The 16,259-nt window shown below is 44.7% G+C and overlaps 1 protein-coding gene across 1 annotated transcript in view; it reads left to right on the top strand.

Annotated features, from left to right (window-relative positions):
• Positions 1-16,259, top strand: part of CMSS1 (cms1 ribosomal small subunit homolog) — a 208,488-nt gene that overhangs the window by 186,959 nt on the left and 5,270 nt on the right. Inside the window, exons 2-4 of the mRNA XM_075263640.1 lie at positions 6,067-6,167; positions 9,758-9,829; positions 10,936-11,065. Coding sequence (XP_075119741.1) covers positions 6,067-6,167; positions 9,758-9,829; positions 10,936-11,065 — 303 coding nt within the window. The remainder of the gene's footprint in view (positions 1-6,066; positions 6,168-9,757; positions 9,830-10,935; positions 11,066-16,259) is intronic.

Raw genomic sequence — 16,259 nt, 5'->3', positions numbered from 1 at the left:
TCACGAAAAGGATGTTTAAGATTTTAGTTTGGAATAGGCTTCCCTGCTTTGGCGGGACCTTCCTACTTGAAGCCATACTCCAGGCGTCTGAAGGCAGCCTATACATCAGACCTGTGATCCTCCTGAAATCACTGGGCGAACCATGAAATGTCCCTAAAATTGTGCTTGTCCCATCCGTGATCTCATTAGTTTAATCCCAATCTTATTCCTACATCCAGATGGGAACTAAGCTGCATTGTTGTGTCTACAGCAGGCCGAGACGCCCTGACCTTTTTTTTTTTTTTTTCTTTTATTTATTTTAGAACGTTCGTGAAAAACTAGAGAGTTAAAAAAAAAAAAAAAAAAAAACTTTTAATTTTTGATGTGCGGTGCCACAAATGGACAGTACTGCTTTATAGCATTAAAATGTGATGGGTCAGTAGCTGTTTTTTATTCAGCTATACGGATAAAAAGTGACATGACCTAACTTCAGACTTGACCTTGAAAAATCCATTAAAATCAATGGGAGGTGGGAAAAATGCGTCACAATTTTTGGAAACCCCCACACACACACACACACACACACTAGTGTTTTGGGGTTTTTTTAACTTGATTTTAAAGGTCCATACAGTGTGCTGGAGTAATAATAATAATAATAATAATAATAATAAAAAAATCCGAAAACCATGTCAAAAATCGTTTCCAAATTCCTGAGATTTTTTTCGCCTACCAAAGTTTCCGCATGAACATACCCTAATAATTTAGCCACAATTTGTTTTAGATGTTTCTCTCTTCCTCATTCCACCTCTTGTATGGCATACGTGCACAACAATATAGTTCTTTGGTAAATATGTCCAATTTTATGACTTCTTTAATCAGAGTTGTATCTACCCATAGGGTAAACAGTGCACCATCATCGGTCCCCCATCATCCAGTCAGCTGCCCTTAGCCTTGTGCTCCACCATTCAGGCAACAACTAACGAAACAACTAAAAAAAAAAAAAACACATGGCGGAAAACTTTTCCGCCATGTGCCTTTGTCCAAACAGTGTCAGAGCACAGAACAGATCACAGACTCGCAGAACAGAAACCCCAATGCAGGTGTGAACCTAATGTAAGACATTGTTTTTTCTTTCAAAAATAGTTCATGTGGTAGTAAATCACATAATAAATTTGGTGTACGGCTGTTGGAGGAGCCCTGGAAACTCTCCTGATTTGTTTGTTTAGTAAATAATTCCCTAAATTTTGTATAAAATAATAATGATGAAACATCTTTGTTTAGAACTCTGCATTTTCTTGTTCCTCTGTCATTCCTCCTGGAAGTCAGTGGCGTAACTAGGCATGGCAGGGCCCCGTGGTAAACTTTTGACATGGCCCCCCCCCCCACCTACTCCCTTCTCTATTATGCCCCATAGTGGCCCCCACACACACTATTGTGCCCCATAGTGGCCCCCGCACACACTATTATGCCCCATAGTAGCCCCTGCACACAGTATTATGCCCCATAGTGGCCCCTGCACACAGTATTATGCCCCATAGTGGCCCCTGCACACAGTATTATGCCCCATAGTGGCCCCCACACACACTATTATGCCCCATAGTGGCCCCCGCACACACTATTATGCCCCATAGTGGCCCCCGCACAAACTATTATGCCCCATAGTGGCCCCCGCACACACTATTATGCCCCATAGTGGCCCCCGCACACACTATTATGCCCCATAGTGGCCCCCGCACACACTATTATGCCCCATAGTGGCCCCTGCACACACTATTATGCCCCATAGTGGCCCCTGCACACACTATTATGCCCCATAGTGGCCCCTGCACACACTATTATGCCCCATAGTGGCCCCAGCACACACTGTTATGCCCCATAGTGGCCCCCGCACACACTATTATGCCCCATAGTGGCCCCCGCACACACTATTATGCCCCATAGTGGCCCCCGCACACACTATTATGCCCCATAGTGGCCCCCGCACACACTATTATGCCCCATAGTGGCCCCCGCACACACTATTATGCCCCATAGTGGCCCCTGCACACAGTATTATGCCGCATAGTGGCCCCTGCACATAGTATTATGCCCCATAATGGCCCCTACACACAGTATTATGCCCCATAGTGGCCCCCGCACACAGTATTATGTCCCATAGTGGCCCCTGCACACAGTATTATGTCCCATAGTGGCCCCCGCACACAGTATTATGCCCCATAATGGCCCCTACACACAGTATTATGCCCCATAGTGGCCCCCGTACACAGTATTATGCCCCATAGTGGCCCCTGCACACAGTATTATGTCCCATAGTGGCCCCCGCACACAGTATTATGCCCCATAGTGGCCCCTGCACACAGTATTATGCCCCATAGTGGCCCCTGCACACAGTATTATGTCCCACTGTGGACACCCATGAACAATTATTATACTCTGGGATCTCTGGGATCACAATGCAGAGTTACAAGTAAATTCCAGAATTATTTACTCCACAGTCTCTCCACAATGTGTGACCTCTGTCTTAAAGGGGTTATATCATGACCATCCCTTTTTGTAACATGACTCAACTGATCACGTCAGGTTCAACGTCTGAATCCGGCAGCTGCCATGACCAGGGGAAGTTGTGGGCAGTCATTTATGCATGACCAGCCATATAATACAAGGACATACCAGTTCAACAAAAACGGGTGCTACTAATATCGGCCGCTACTCTAGCTCATGAAGGGGTATAGCAAGCAGGGCCCCCCTCATCTATATGACGTCGCTATGCTGTACTAGCATGTTGACATTTTATTTCTACACTTTTAGAGGTGCTACATATCTGATCCCATCCTTAGGAAAGGAATAAAGGTCGTCCCTACAAGCGAGGCCTTATTTTTTGTAGGTGTCAGCTCATTTTATTTCCTCCGTACATGATGTAAATGGTTTGGGTAGATCTTTCTGACCAGCGCTTGACTATTTCTGATGAAGTCGTGCTGCAGGCCATAAAAAGCGCTGTCAGATGTGTCCAGAACGTCACATATATCAGCCAGTGACAGGACAGCTATTTTCCACACAACTCATTAATGTCTTGGTAGTGACTTGCTCTGTACGGGGCCACATTCCTTTACAGGCCTGGCCTGGTGAAATGACCGTTTTAGATACAGGAGAGGACACTTTTAGACTCTTCTGAGAAGCCCTCGGTATATATTTGCAATGGTGACAGTCACTCAGCGACTTACAGTTAAGTTGTAAAGTTTTATTTATTTAGATGACCTTTAACTAATAAAACTGAGAAGTGGAGATTTCTGGAATGAATGGTCAAGGAGAAATGTGCGGCTCGGTTATCGGCCATTGGGAACGGACCATGAATTTAGTAAATGACACTAATAGGGCACATAATGCCCCCCATAGAATAAGCTCTGCCACTAGATTCCCAGGAATTTCAGAAATTTTTGAGTTTTTGGATTGATGAGATCTGACTTTTTCATTTTAATTTTTCAGGGCTGTGGAGTCAGGAGGTCAAACCTCCAATTCCAAATCCTTAAATGGTCAGACAAAAGTGGTAAAAGGTCCTTGAATTCACAAAAAAAATCTAGTGATTGAATTGCTACGAAAGTAAAAGTGTAACAAACAAAACCTCTAATTATACTATATTAATAATTATATAATGTAATTAAATTAAAGTATAAACCACATCAGAGTTGGTAACTTTTTTTCGGACTCTACCCAAAGCTGGTCTGATTCCACGACTCCAACTTCACAGTACTAAATGTAAGGGTAAGTTCAGATGGAGTTTTTTGGTCCGGAGGCTGAGGCCTCCATTCCCATTCCATGTTGGTGGCCCTTGCATAGTACTCATGCCCCCCCTTTTGTACCGCAGCCCTCCCACACAGTATCCCTACTGAGCAACTGCTATTTCTTGCCATGTAAAGTTACATTTTCTCCTTTCTGACAGTGGACGGCTGTGTATAATAAATCTCACTCCAGTGCACCAGAGGGCAGAGGTCATTCATTTACAATGAACAAGCTGACAGCCACCAAAAGAAGATCAAGTAATTCTAACCAGCCCTAGTGTATTGAGGGTGACCTGTGGACCCCCCTGGCTTCTGGGGTCATTTGCAGCAGCAACCACTGCACAGGTTGCACCAGTGGTATGCCTGGACGGCAGACCTGTCTACCTAATTCATTTTAGAACAAGCTCACCCAGTCCACGCTAGCCATAAAAACACAATCCAATAACTAAATAGGGGCAACCATATCTCCAATGGACCTAACCACCTCTGTAAGTGCCATCTATTATCTCTCTGAAGTCTGCTGCAAACAGTCAGATCTCGTATAAAGTATGTGACCAGGCCATCCGTCAGTGACCTCCATTACATAACATTGCATGTGGAAGTGCAGGGTAGCATATGTGCATGAGTTCTGTTATTCACTATCACTGTGGACACATGCGCTCTTCCCTATACCGATGTGTTGTTCATTGTGAACAACACACAGAATAGGCTTGCATCCATCATACATAAAGATATATTTTGGGCCGTGCAGTCACTAGGCCAAAACACTGACTCCAACTCAATTTTTCACAGTCTGACTCCTGCAAAAATGGCTGACAGCCATGGTCAGTAAGAAGTAGATCCTCTAAAGATAGGTTCACATCTGTGCTGGTCTGTCTGACAGAGAGCCTGGCTGCCACAACAGCAGTCTACGGTCCCCATAGACTATAATGGGGTCCATCAGGTGTCCAATCTTTTTATACTGAAACCAGTATTTTGGACTTTTCCACCGATTTTGGTAATTTCTCCAACAGGGCAGATGTAAACTTATCCTAATTCATTACAAACAACCAGGGATTGGATTCCTATGTAACAAATGTAGATGTAAATGAGTAACAAACTATGCATCTAATTAACTAGACAATGATGGAAGTATTAATATTAAAAATAGTTAATCATTAATCACTTTTTATTAACTCCACCCTAAATTGGTCCCACCTCTGACTCTGACTCCACAGCCCTGGTTGACGATGCAGCACTAAGATTTGGAATGTGGTTGTTATATATACGTGTATTGCAGTCATATACCATATGCAAATGACCCTGTGGGTGGCCGGTATAGCCCTAGTCATTTAAGGGCTAGTTCACACATAGTTTTTTACTCTGGATTTTGACACTGAATCCGCGTCAAAATCCGGGTCATAAAACCACCTCCCATTGAATTCAATGGGAGCCGCTTGCGGAAAAAAAAGCGACCTTCCCTATCTTGATGCGGATTCCGCATCAAAAACCACCGCGGCGTCCGCGTCAAGACAATCCCTCTGGACTAGGCCTATTCATTAGGGCCTAATCTGGAGCGGAAAGCCGCGACTGTTGGAAGCTGCGACAGTCACGACTAGCCACAGCAGGCACGTTTTGGTCCGGATTCTGACACGGACCCTTGTATACTGCTGCCGCCATTGCAGAGACACCTAATGCACTAAGTGTGCAGGCCGAGGCTCTCCCGACATGGTGTCCACGGCTTTGTTCCATTCCGAATGATTATAGCGCAGGTCCTATCCTGCTTCTGTCATCGTAATAGAACGGATTGGAAGTACCCATAGAGGTGAGTGCTTTGTGGAAGGAGGCACTCAGATGTTACTAGGAGAGTCAACTGAGTGCATTCCGCTTCATAATCCTGCACACACCTCAGATAATTCACTTAGTTACATGAATGAAGTGTAATGCAAGTTATTATTTATTTTCCTACTTTGAGAAATATCTAATAGATCCTTCTATCGTCCTTCTCACGAGCCTCTGTCTGACTGTATGGCACCCAGCCGGAGCACGAGCTCTTCCCCACTGTGGTGTCTTCAGCAGGACAGCAGATATTCTAAGCCGCACCTCTTGATAAAGCCCTATCTCCATCTGCCAAACAAAAACAGAAGGGTCAGGAGGGAGTGAGCACATGTGTTTTTATATTCTTTGCAAGATTTTAAGAAGGCTGTTCCAAAATTCTGCAACTTTTTTTTTTACCTTACTTGGACCTCGACTTGACAGGGGCGCCTGTAGGCTGCATTGTAGGGAGTTGAGCCTTCTGATGGAATAAACTGCAACTTGTGATTCCTTCTAGAACCTGTGGAGGAGGTGAAAGGAAGTGATGAGAGCGACGGAGAGCCCGAGCCAAAGAAGACCAAGAAGGCACAGCAGTCCACAAAAAAGAAAAAGAAGCAGGTAATGTATGGTTCCACTCCAAACTTCAAATGGTATTTCAGGAGTGGGTGTGATTGCTGCGGATTATATAGCATTTCAAGGGCCTGTCTGTCATGTACTTTCTTTAACCCTTTTTCACCATCTGCTGTACATTTTTGGTGTGGTGTGTAACTGGCTACTAGTACTACACCTGAACAGCAGAATGATGGTGTGGGCACAGACACTATACCCACACCATTCCACACTGTATATGGCTGTGGTTATAAGATGCCCTTCCTTGATAATCGGCAAAATCAGAGATCACTATCATCCCAGTCCTTTAACTTCTTAAATGTCTCATTAACCATCATAACATCTAATTCTGGTAATACCAGGGTTGTCACAGGTCCAGCCCTTAGTGGGCCCCTTTTGGATCAACTCATGCGCACCGCAGATAAAAACCAAGTTGGGTGTTGGGTGGCTGAGGCGGACCTACTGGAGTGGACTGGATTCCATACAAGTAGATAAAACCCATTCAGACATCGAAAAGTAAAGAGGAATTTGAGGTGGACGTCTGCCCCGAATTTCTCTTTATTTTCTCCCTCCTGGCTCACAAGGGTGGATACAGAACATCAGTATTCTGCTGGGGCTTCTGCCGCTGATTAGGCCCAAATATAGGAGTCAGACCAGAGGGGATTCTCAAGCCAAGGCCGCAGAATCAGATGCACAATCTGTGGCAAAAATGAAAAGAGCAGTTTTTTTTTCCAGCCCTGATGCAATTGTTTTCATTGGGAGGCGGAATGAGGAATCTGCTGCTGATTTGGATGCAAGATTCTATCATATGAACAGGGCTTGATAAGATTAACAGTGCGGCAAATACTTTAATCTATATGAAGAAACTGAGTAGGCCCCCACAGGTACAGATCCCACAGTGGCTCTGCACACAGTATAATGTCCTACAATGAGCCCTTCATACAGTATTATGTCCCATAGTAGCCCCAGCACATAGTATGAGGTCCCATAGTGGCCCTTGCACACAGTATGATGTTCTACAATGGCCCCCATACTGGCCACTATTGTGTTCCTTACAAATATTGTGAAAATTTCAGGTTCAGTAGAACCCAAAATTTTGGGGGTTTAGAACCCATGAACTATTATTATACTCTGGGGTCTTTTCAGAACCCCGAATATAATGACTGAAATCCCAGCAGAAGCGATAAATATAAAAAACAATGTTACATGTCTCTCCTGGGCTACGGCGCGACTCCTTCTGTCTTCCAAACTGCCCGGTGATCCTTGGAAGACGAATCTCATGAGGGTCGCCCAACAAATACTGTTGCCATAGGCCCGTGGCTCTATTTACCGATTCCCGTTCCCAGGGATGCCTTTGCTTCCACTTCAGCCCCCCCAGGGGCCCAAGGGGCCACATGTCACTGTCAGCAACGTCCTGTCGCTGTTCAGCATTTGTAACATGCACAGGGCCCACCTGGAGGGCTGAAGGGAAAGCAGAGACAGCTGTGAGGAGGAACAGGGATCGGTAAGTAAAGGTAAGTATGGCCTGATACCTGCTGGGCTTATTAACTGATGACCTATCCTAAGAATAGGTCACTTATATTGTATATTGTATCAGCTGGGACCCCCACTGATTGGTTGTTTGAAGTGACTGCAGCATTTGGGTGAGAACTATGGCCTTTTCACTTTTTACCAGGCACAGCGCTGTATATTGTATAATGGCTGTTCTTGGTATTGCAACTCTGCTCCAATTATCAGACTGGTCAATTACTAGTCTCTTCAAACAGCTGATCTGCAGGGATCCTGCGCGTCAGACCCCACTAATCTTCAATCGATGAGCTGTCCTAAGATTAGGTAATCTATTAACAAAGCCTGAATAACCTCCCTAAAGGGCTGGTCCAGGGAGTTTTATTTAACTCACTTGTTCTTGAGTTTTTAATATGGGGGTTCTGGAACTAGCACCTGCCCCCGGGTTGTTCCTCCCTCCTCTCCTGTTTGCACTACTAGTTACCTTTGCTATGGGGCTAGCAGACTATAGTAAAGCTAACCCCCATAGCAGAAAAAAGAAAGAAGGCAGAATGACCCGAGGGCGGTATGTTGCATCAGATCACGTGACCTATGGTCAGAACCAGCACAGAACCCCCAGGGGCAGCTAGTGAGTAATGTACAACCCCCTTATATTCTTTAATTGACCTTGTCCTAAAGGGGTTAAAATAGGCAGTGAATTTTTTAGAGATGCCGTAACATGGCAGACAATAGAATCAGTGATTTTTGGCATCACTAAATACTAGAAGGCGGCTTGTAAGTAGCAGAAAATCCGGCTTTCTCTCACGTCCACGTTCCCGGAGCTCATTTTACAGGAAGTTTATGTCTTACATCAGTCGTGTGAAGGGCTGGGATTGACCCCTATCATTGGAATGTAAACCCTGATGTAATTGTGTCCGTTTTCCATCTGGATCCCTCTAGGCCAAAATCTATAATATTTTCCTACACAGAACACGGTACAGGAAACTGCTTTAACAATCTAAGCTTCAAACATACATGGAAGAGCGATTTCTGATGATACGCCTGGGCCAGATCGGCACGCTTCCTATTATTGCTTATTAGGAAAATCCACTTACCGTATCACCAGATGTGGCAGATTATAGGAAGGAAAGCCAGACTGATGTAAAGACGTTTTACTGTAAGCTTCCAGTATCTGACTCCATGTACTTGGATGTGATACAAAGCTCATGGCTGCTCATAAGGTGTAGAAACAGCTGCGGCAATATGATGTGTCCTGAATATAACAATGCCAAAGGTTGTAAGCCTACATGTACAGTTTTATATTGCCTTTCGGTGCAGTGACTGCGTGTTACATTACGTGTGAATACATGGTGGTCCATGGGTTCAAATCCAACCAAGTATAACGTGCATAAAGGTTGTATCCACAATTTGTATGATATTTGACCTAGTGATGCCCAGTCCTTAGGATAGGTCATTAATATTAGATTGATTGAGGATCTGACACCAGGGATCCCTGCAGATCAGCTCTTCAAAGTGTGATACCGCAATATCGAGCACAGATACTATACCCCATACAGTGCTGTGCTTGGTGAGTAGTGCTGGGGTTTCTTTAAACAGCTGATCGATGGGGGTGTCAGACCCCCACTCCTCTGATATTGATGAACTTTCCTAATATTTTAGTCCTGCAGTTCATCAAAATTTGATTGGTTGGGTCTGAAACCCAGGAACCCCATGGATCAGATGTTTGAAGAGACTGCAGTGCTCACTAGCTCTATGGCTTCTTCCTTGCGCCAGTGACATCGCATTCATTGGTGGGTGGGCCTGAGTGCCAACACCAAGTGTAGCCCCTATTTATGGCACTTGCTTAATATTCAGTGACAAGGTCACAGTACTCACCCCAACAATGAGGCCATTTGACCAGCTGATCTGCGGGAATCCCAGGCTTTGGACCCCACCGTTCACTTATTCTTTGGATAGGTTATCAATATGTAAGTCCCAGAAAATCCCTTTAATATATTGGAATAGGTTGAGTCCCATACAATCTCTAAACTGCATTAGCGCTACTTTGTATACCTACTTCAAATAGATAATTTTGAGTGTATTTTCTTTTGCAGCCAACAGAATGTATCTTAAGCAAACCAGAAGAAAAGGAGGAAACGGCAAAAAAATCTAGAAAAAGGAAGAAGGTACAGAAACTTATAAGGCCTGTTTACACAGATTGATTGTCTTATTAAACATAGGGGTTAATTAAAGGGAACCTGCCACATGAAAAAAGGTGTTGCCTCCAGGCAGCATGTTATAGAGCAGGAGGAGATGAGCAGATAGAAGTTTAGATTTGTGGGAAAGGATTCAGCATAACTTGTCATTTATCCAGTAAAATCTCTGCTCTTTCTATGGTGAGAAGTCTAGGAGGCGGAGCTATCAGTGATTGACAGCTCTATCTGTATGACGGTCATAGTGGGAAGGTTGTCAGTCACTGATAGCCCCGCCTCCTGGATTTCACCACATAGAAATAGCAGAGTTTTTTTTATGGCTATATGACAGGTGATACGGAATATTTTCCCACAGTCCTATATATCAGTCTATTCAGCTGCTTCTGCCGTGTGACATGATGTCTACAGAATGGACTGTATTTTTCAAGACAGGTTCCCTTTAAGTCCTGATCCCTTATACAATACTTTTTCTATGTTCCAGTTTAGTGGGATGTTGTAGTGACTACCATATGTATGTCTAGTCCCACTCAATTGTGGACTTCAGAGAGACTCTATCAGGACATAGCTTTGTAAAGGTGAATGTTGGGTTTGATAGTATTGATGAGTATCCACATTTTTTACTTGTTGGCATGTAGGGACCACTTAGACCACCCATAGACTATAATGGGGTCCATGTGCTTGCCGTACGCTGCCCACACAAATCATGCGGACAGGAAAGTAGATTGTGAACTGCTTTCCTGTCCTCTGATCCCTGTGGAGATCTGGCGGCAAGCACATGGACCCCATTATAATCTATGGGGTCTATGTGCTTTCACTGGCACACCGCTTGCAGTTGCATTCGGTATTTTGTTCGGGGGGTCCTCATGCGGACTCCCCCGGATGGAATACCAACGCAGATGTGAACGAGGCCTTACACTGCATTTTCACTTCTATTATAACTGGCAGCCATAATGCAGATGTGACCAGAGCTATTCATCTTATCTTATCCCATATACTTCTTCAGTAGACAATACTAGAGACACATATTTGAGGGTTCAGTACTCTGACTTACCTATTACTAATGTTTTATTGCACTATAGAAGACAATTACTGATGTTCTTGCAACATCTGTACCAAAACCTGGAACTCCAGAAGATCTTCGGCATCTTATTGAGCAACACTATAAGAAGACACGGTCGGTGATCGAGATGGAGGAACTCAAGTTACCAGGTACAGCCCGTCAAGCATCACTTTGTGTATCTCTAGAAACGCTGTACCACGTTCTGAGGTTACCCCTTAGCCATAGCTCCATGGTCGGTGGGGGGCCCAGCAGTCCGAGAATAGGGCTATTGATAGTGGATAACTTCATAACTTGGTGCAACCCCTTTAATAAGTTAATACTTATTCTAAACTGCAAAAACCTAGTAAATATCCAGAGAGGAGAGAGACTGTAATGTGTCACATGTGTCACAATCCACGTACTCCTGACCACTCTAACCACAACGTGACATAATATAAGTAGTAATAATGAAGTAAGTTATCTGGTACGTTCGTGTGAACAGGGTCGGCTCCAGGTTTTTGTGGGCCCCGGCACTTGCCCAACTATGCCATGTGCTGACGCCGGCCCTGCCTACGAAGATGACTGGTAATGTCTCTTCTACCATAAACCACTTATAACACTGATGTATTATTTGGCCCACATGCACCTGTTCACTTTTACCCCCATATTAAGCCCCCTGCACCATTAGGATGAAATTACATGCGGCAGCTTTGTTGCAGAAATATCTGTGACTGGCAAGAATTATCTGAATGTGACTTAGATATCCATTTGTAAAAGAATATGCAGCAGAGTTTGCACATCCATCTGCAGCATGTGAATTTATTTTGCAAGTTTTTGCATTGAATGGGATGACATCTACAGCAAAAAAGCAGGGTATTAGAGCTGCATGGACATACATTTATACTGCCCCAATAATGGTGCAACATTTCCCCTGACCAGTGACGACCACTGTGTTTAAATACTAGCTAGAGTACCAGCGATTTCTCTTACCTGGGGCGATCATCAGATTTTTGGTGGCTCACTGACGGCCAATACACACATTACTGTGCAGGCAGCAGCGACAAGCGCCAGTCTGAGCCTAGGGTAATCTGGTAGAAGAGCACGCTCCGGTGGGAATATGGGAGGGGGATCTCTTCTTGCCAACTATATTACAATTGCTAAATGGTACCATTAGCAAAGTACAGTCTGTCTCACAAATAGATAGATCATCAATATCAGATTGGTCGGCATCCTACATCTAGACTCTGCACCGATCAGCTGTCTTGGCTACCGGAAACCGTATACAAGATATAAAGCTGCTGTTGAAGTGGATGCAAGCAGAGCTGCAGGTCCTCAACTCCACCCAACCAATCTGTTATGGCATCGACCATGCCTGGTCTCCAACAACCCCACTAATACATGAATATTGTGCAGGTCTAACAACCAATAATGCAAATGTACTCTAGGTCTGACTACCACACTCTCATGGCATTCATGGAAGACAGATCCCTTTAAGAGAATTTTTCTATGTTAAAAACTAAATAGTTATAGTAATTTTCCTTCCGTGCCTGCAATTCATCCTTCACCATACCGCCTTCTGTCTCTAAGGCCTATCCCGTTTCCTTGCCCGTAACCTCAGCCTTTACAGGGCTTCCTAATGAATCGATAGGGTGTATTCTCATGAATAAATGCTCATTAGTAATGGCCGCCTCCACCGCGTACAGGTCACGGGTGCCCTTTAAGAGAAAGTCTGAATTATTGATGTCTACTCTGGGCCTATACTTTATCCGCAGCATCGAAAACCACAGAAAAGGTTAAATAAAAATTGTTCACTTTTGGAAGCCGCAGAGATTTCGGTGTGTGGTTGGGATATAAGTATAGGCTTCTCGAGTCCTGCTCTTGTTTGCTTGCACTCTGCGTGAACCATCTGGAGAAACCTAAGGCCCAGGCGTTTGGGTTTGTGAATGTTATAAATGTTGTAGGCTATTTCCAGGAATAATCTCCTCCTGTTATTTGATATTTTGTGTATGGGCAAGATCTGTCGTCCCTTCTGAAGAAAATAAAAGGCTTCTTATTCTATACCTGTGTATTTTTAGGTTATAGATGATTTATGCACAAGCGGGGGTGTTTGCCCTAACCGTGACCTAGTTTGCTTGGCAGTGTCCTCGAATTAGGGCTGTGATGGGCCCATAGGCCATTGTCTCCTACACTAGTCACTATACATTTACATAGTCCTGTGCGGACGCAGAGAGTTGTCTACTAACATGTAATAACAGGTCACTCAGGACCCGCTGCTGTGACGCCGGACCCTCTACTGTGATGCACAGACCCCTCCAGTGTCTTATCGGCCACAATTGTGCCTGTAAAACAAAGGGTGGTTTAGAGAATAAGGCCTTATTCACATGATAGATTTGATTATATTATGTACTGTCCAGTTGTGTTTTTTATAGATAAAATATGGACACATTGGGGGAGATTTATAAAATAAATGCCGGTCTTCACCATGCCAAAGATGGTGGAGAGTGCGCCTGGAAGAAAAACCATAGCCAGTGTAGATTTCCAGTATCATTTATGCCAGAATTTGGGTGTAATAAATATGGTGGGATCGATGCAGTGGCGTTACTACCGCAATAGCAGCAGAGGCAGCTGCCACAGGGCCCGGGACATTAGGGGCTCGGTGACAGCCGCTACCGCTGCTATCATTATACTCGGGGGGTCTTTTCGGACTTCCCGAGTATAATAATTGTCAGACCGGGAGAGGTAAGAAACATAAAAAAACACTGTTACTTACCTCTCCACGATCCTGCCAGGCCTCCTTTCTGACATCTCTGACGTCACATGAACCCGGCCTGCATCCCGGGTCATGTGACGTCCGACGTCATTGAAGAAGGCCGACAGCGGAGAAGACAGCGTAGGAGTCGGGAACAGGTAAGAAACAGTGTTTTTTTATGTTTTTATTCCCCCGGGTCTCCGATTATTATACTCTGGGATCTGAAAAGACCCCAGAGTATAATAATTGTTTATGGGTGTCCACAGTAGGGATAATACTGTTTGCAGGGGCCACTATGGGGGATAATACTGTGTGCAGGGGCCACTATGGGGCATAATACTGTGTGCAGGGGCCACTATGGGGGATAATACTGTGTGCAGGGGCCACTATGGGGCATAATACTGAGTGTAGGGGCCACTATGGGGGATAATACTGTGTGCAGGGGCCACTATGGGGCATAATACTGTGTGCAGGGGCCACTATGGGGGATAATACTGTGTGCAGGGGCCACTATTGGGGATAGTACTGTGTGCAGGGGCCACTATTGGGGATAATACTGTGTGCAGGGGCCACTATTGGGGATAGTACTGTGTGCAGGGGCCACTATTGGGGATAATACTGTGTGCAGGGGCCACTATGGGGCATAATAGAACGCGTAGGAGGGGGTCGGTCAAGGTCTTCGGGGGGGGGGGGGGGCATGCCAAAAGTTCGCCACGGGGTCCCGCCATTCCTAGTTACGCCACTGGATCGATGACTCCCCCCACCACCACTACCACCACCAGCCATGCATGACCTTACCATAGCATATACACATGTGGACAAAATTGTTGGTACCCCTCATTTAATGAAAAAAAAAACCCACAATGGACACAGAAATACAGTAACTTGAATCTGACAAACTGGAATTTGCCAAACTACATGTTGACAACCCACAAAGCTTCTAGGAGAATGTCCTATGGACAAATTAGAGAAAAATCGAACTTTTTGGCAAAGCACATCAGCTCTATGTTCACAGACAGAAAAATGAAGTATATCTTGAAAAGAACACTGTCCCTACTGTGAAACATGGAGGAGGCTCTGGTATGGTCTGGGGATGCTTTGCTGTATTTGCACAGGGTGTCTTTAATCTGTGCACGGTACAATGAAATCTGTAGACTGTCAAGGGATTCTGGAGAGAAATATGCCGCCCGGTGTCAGAAAGCTTGGTCTCCGTCACAGGATAATGACCCAAAACGCACAGCTAAAAACCCTAGAATGGGCTAAGGCCTAGTTCACATCTGCGTTCGGTAATCCGTTCGGGGAGTCCGCATGGGGACGCATTGGCAAGCAGTAAGCAGTGAAAACACACGGACCCCATAGACTATAATGGGGTCCATGTGTTTTCCGCGCGGTGTCTGCACGAGTCATACGGACATGAAAGTAGATCACAAAGTACTTTCCTGTCCGCATGTTCCGTGCGGAGACTGCACAGAAAGCACTCGGACCCATTCTGTTCGGGGGGGGTGGGGGTGGGGGGGTGTCCCCATGCGGACTCCCCGAACGGATTACCGAGTGTAGATGTGAACCAGGTCTAAGAGGAAAACATTAAACTATTCTGAAGTGGCTTCTATGAGGCCTGACCTAAATCCTATTGAGCATCTTTAGAAGAAGCTGAAAAGGAAAAGGCAGCCTTCAAACGCGAGACAACTAGAGCAGTTTACTTGTGAGGAGCGGCCAAAATACCTGCTGAAGTGCAGAAGTCTCATTGACGGTTCCAGGAATCCTGTGATTGCAGCGATTGCCTCAAAAGGTTGTGCAACAAAATATTAAGTTACGGGAACCGTCATTTCTGTCCAGGTCTGTTTCATGAGATTTATTATTAAGTAAAAATCCGTCGAAGCGAAAAGCAATGTCTGACTTTCATTTGTTCATTTTCATAGAATTTCTATTTATTATTACTTTTGTCAGATTCAAGTTATTTCTGTGACCATTGTGGGTTTTCCTTTCATTAAACAAGGGGACCAACAATTTTGTCCATGTGTGTACATAACACTAACATGAGAAATACAACCATGCAAAAAACTGAGAATTACACGGTTGTAGACTCACAAAAACCTAAATCCATCCAAGCACTGTCCTGCTCATTTGGTACGTTCGATAATTTCAATTATATTGTATCTATAGATATGTGTGTGTGCATGTATATATACATATATCTCATAAGATGACAAACAATCCAAATGGCTTTTGATAGTTTCTTCTGTTATAGAGGAATGAAACTGATCAGCAGTGTCCAAAGTAGCACAAGGTGATTCTGGAAATAGATGTGTAGTTGTAGACTTAAAGGGATACTCCAGGGAGCCTTTCTACACTTACTTCCAATGGGGATTTGAAAGTGCTGCATATAGAGGTCCTGGACTGGTTCCGACCCGGAGTCACATGATCAGATCCAGCACCCTGCTCCCTAAGTTGCTCCACTTCCTCCCCCTCTCTTTTGGGGGCTATCTATATTACAGTTTGCCAGCCCCCAATAACTCAAGTAACTACTTGTGAACACAGAAGATGATGGAGGAAGAAAAGCAACTCCAAGGTTGGACCTTGGAACCAGCCTGCAACCCCTAGGAATGTGGCTTTTA

The sequence above is a fragment of the Leptodactylus fuscus genome, chromosome 2 (assembly GCF_031893055.1).
Source record: "Leptodactylus fuscus isolate aLepFus1 chromosome 2, aLepFus1.hap2, whole genome shotgun sequence".
In the NCBI taxonomy this organism is placed as follows: domain Eukaryota; kingdom Metazoa; phylum Chordata; class Amphibia; order Anura; family Leptodactylidae; genus Leptodactylus; species Leptodactylus fuscus.
Note: the sequence above shows the minus strand (reverse complement) of the source record. Positions and strands in the feature narration are given on the sequence as shown.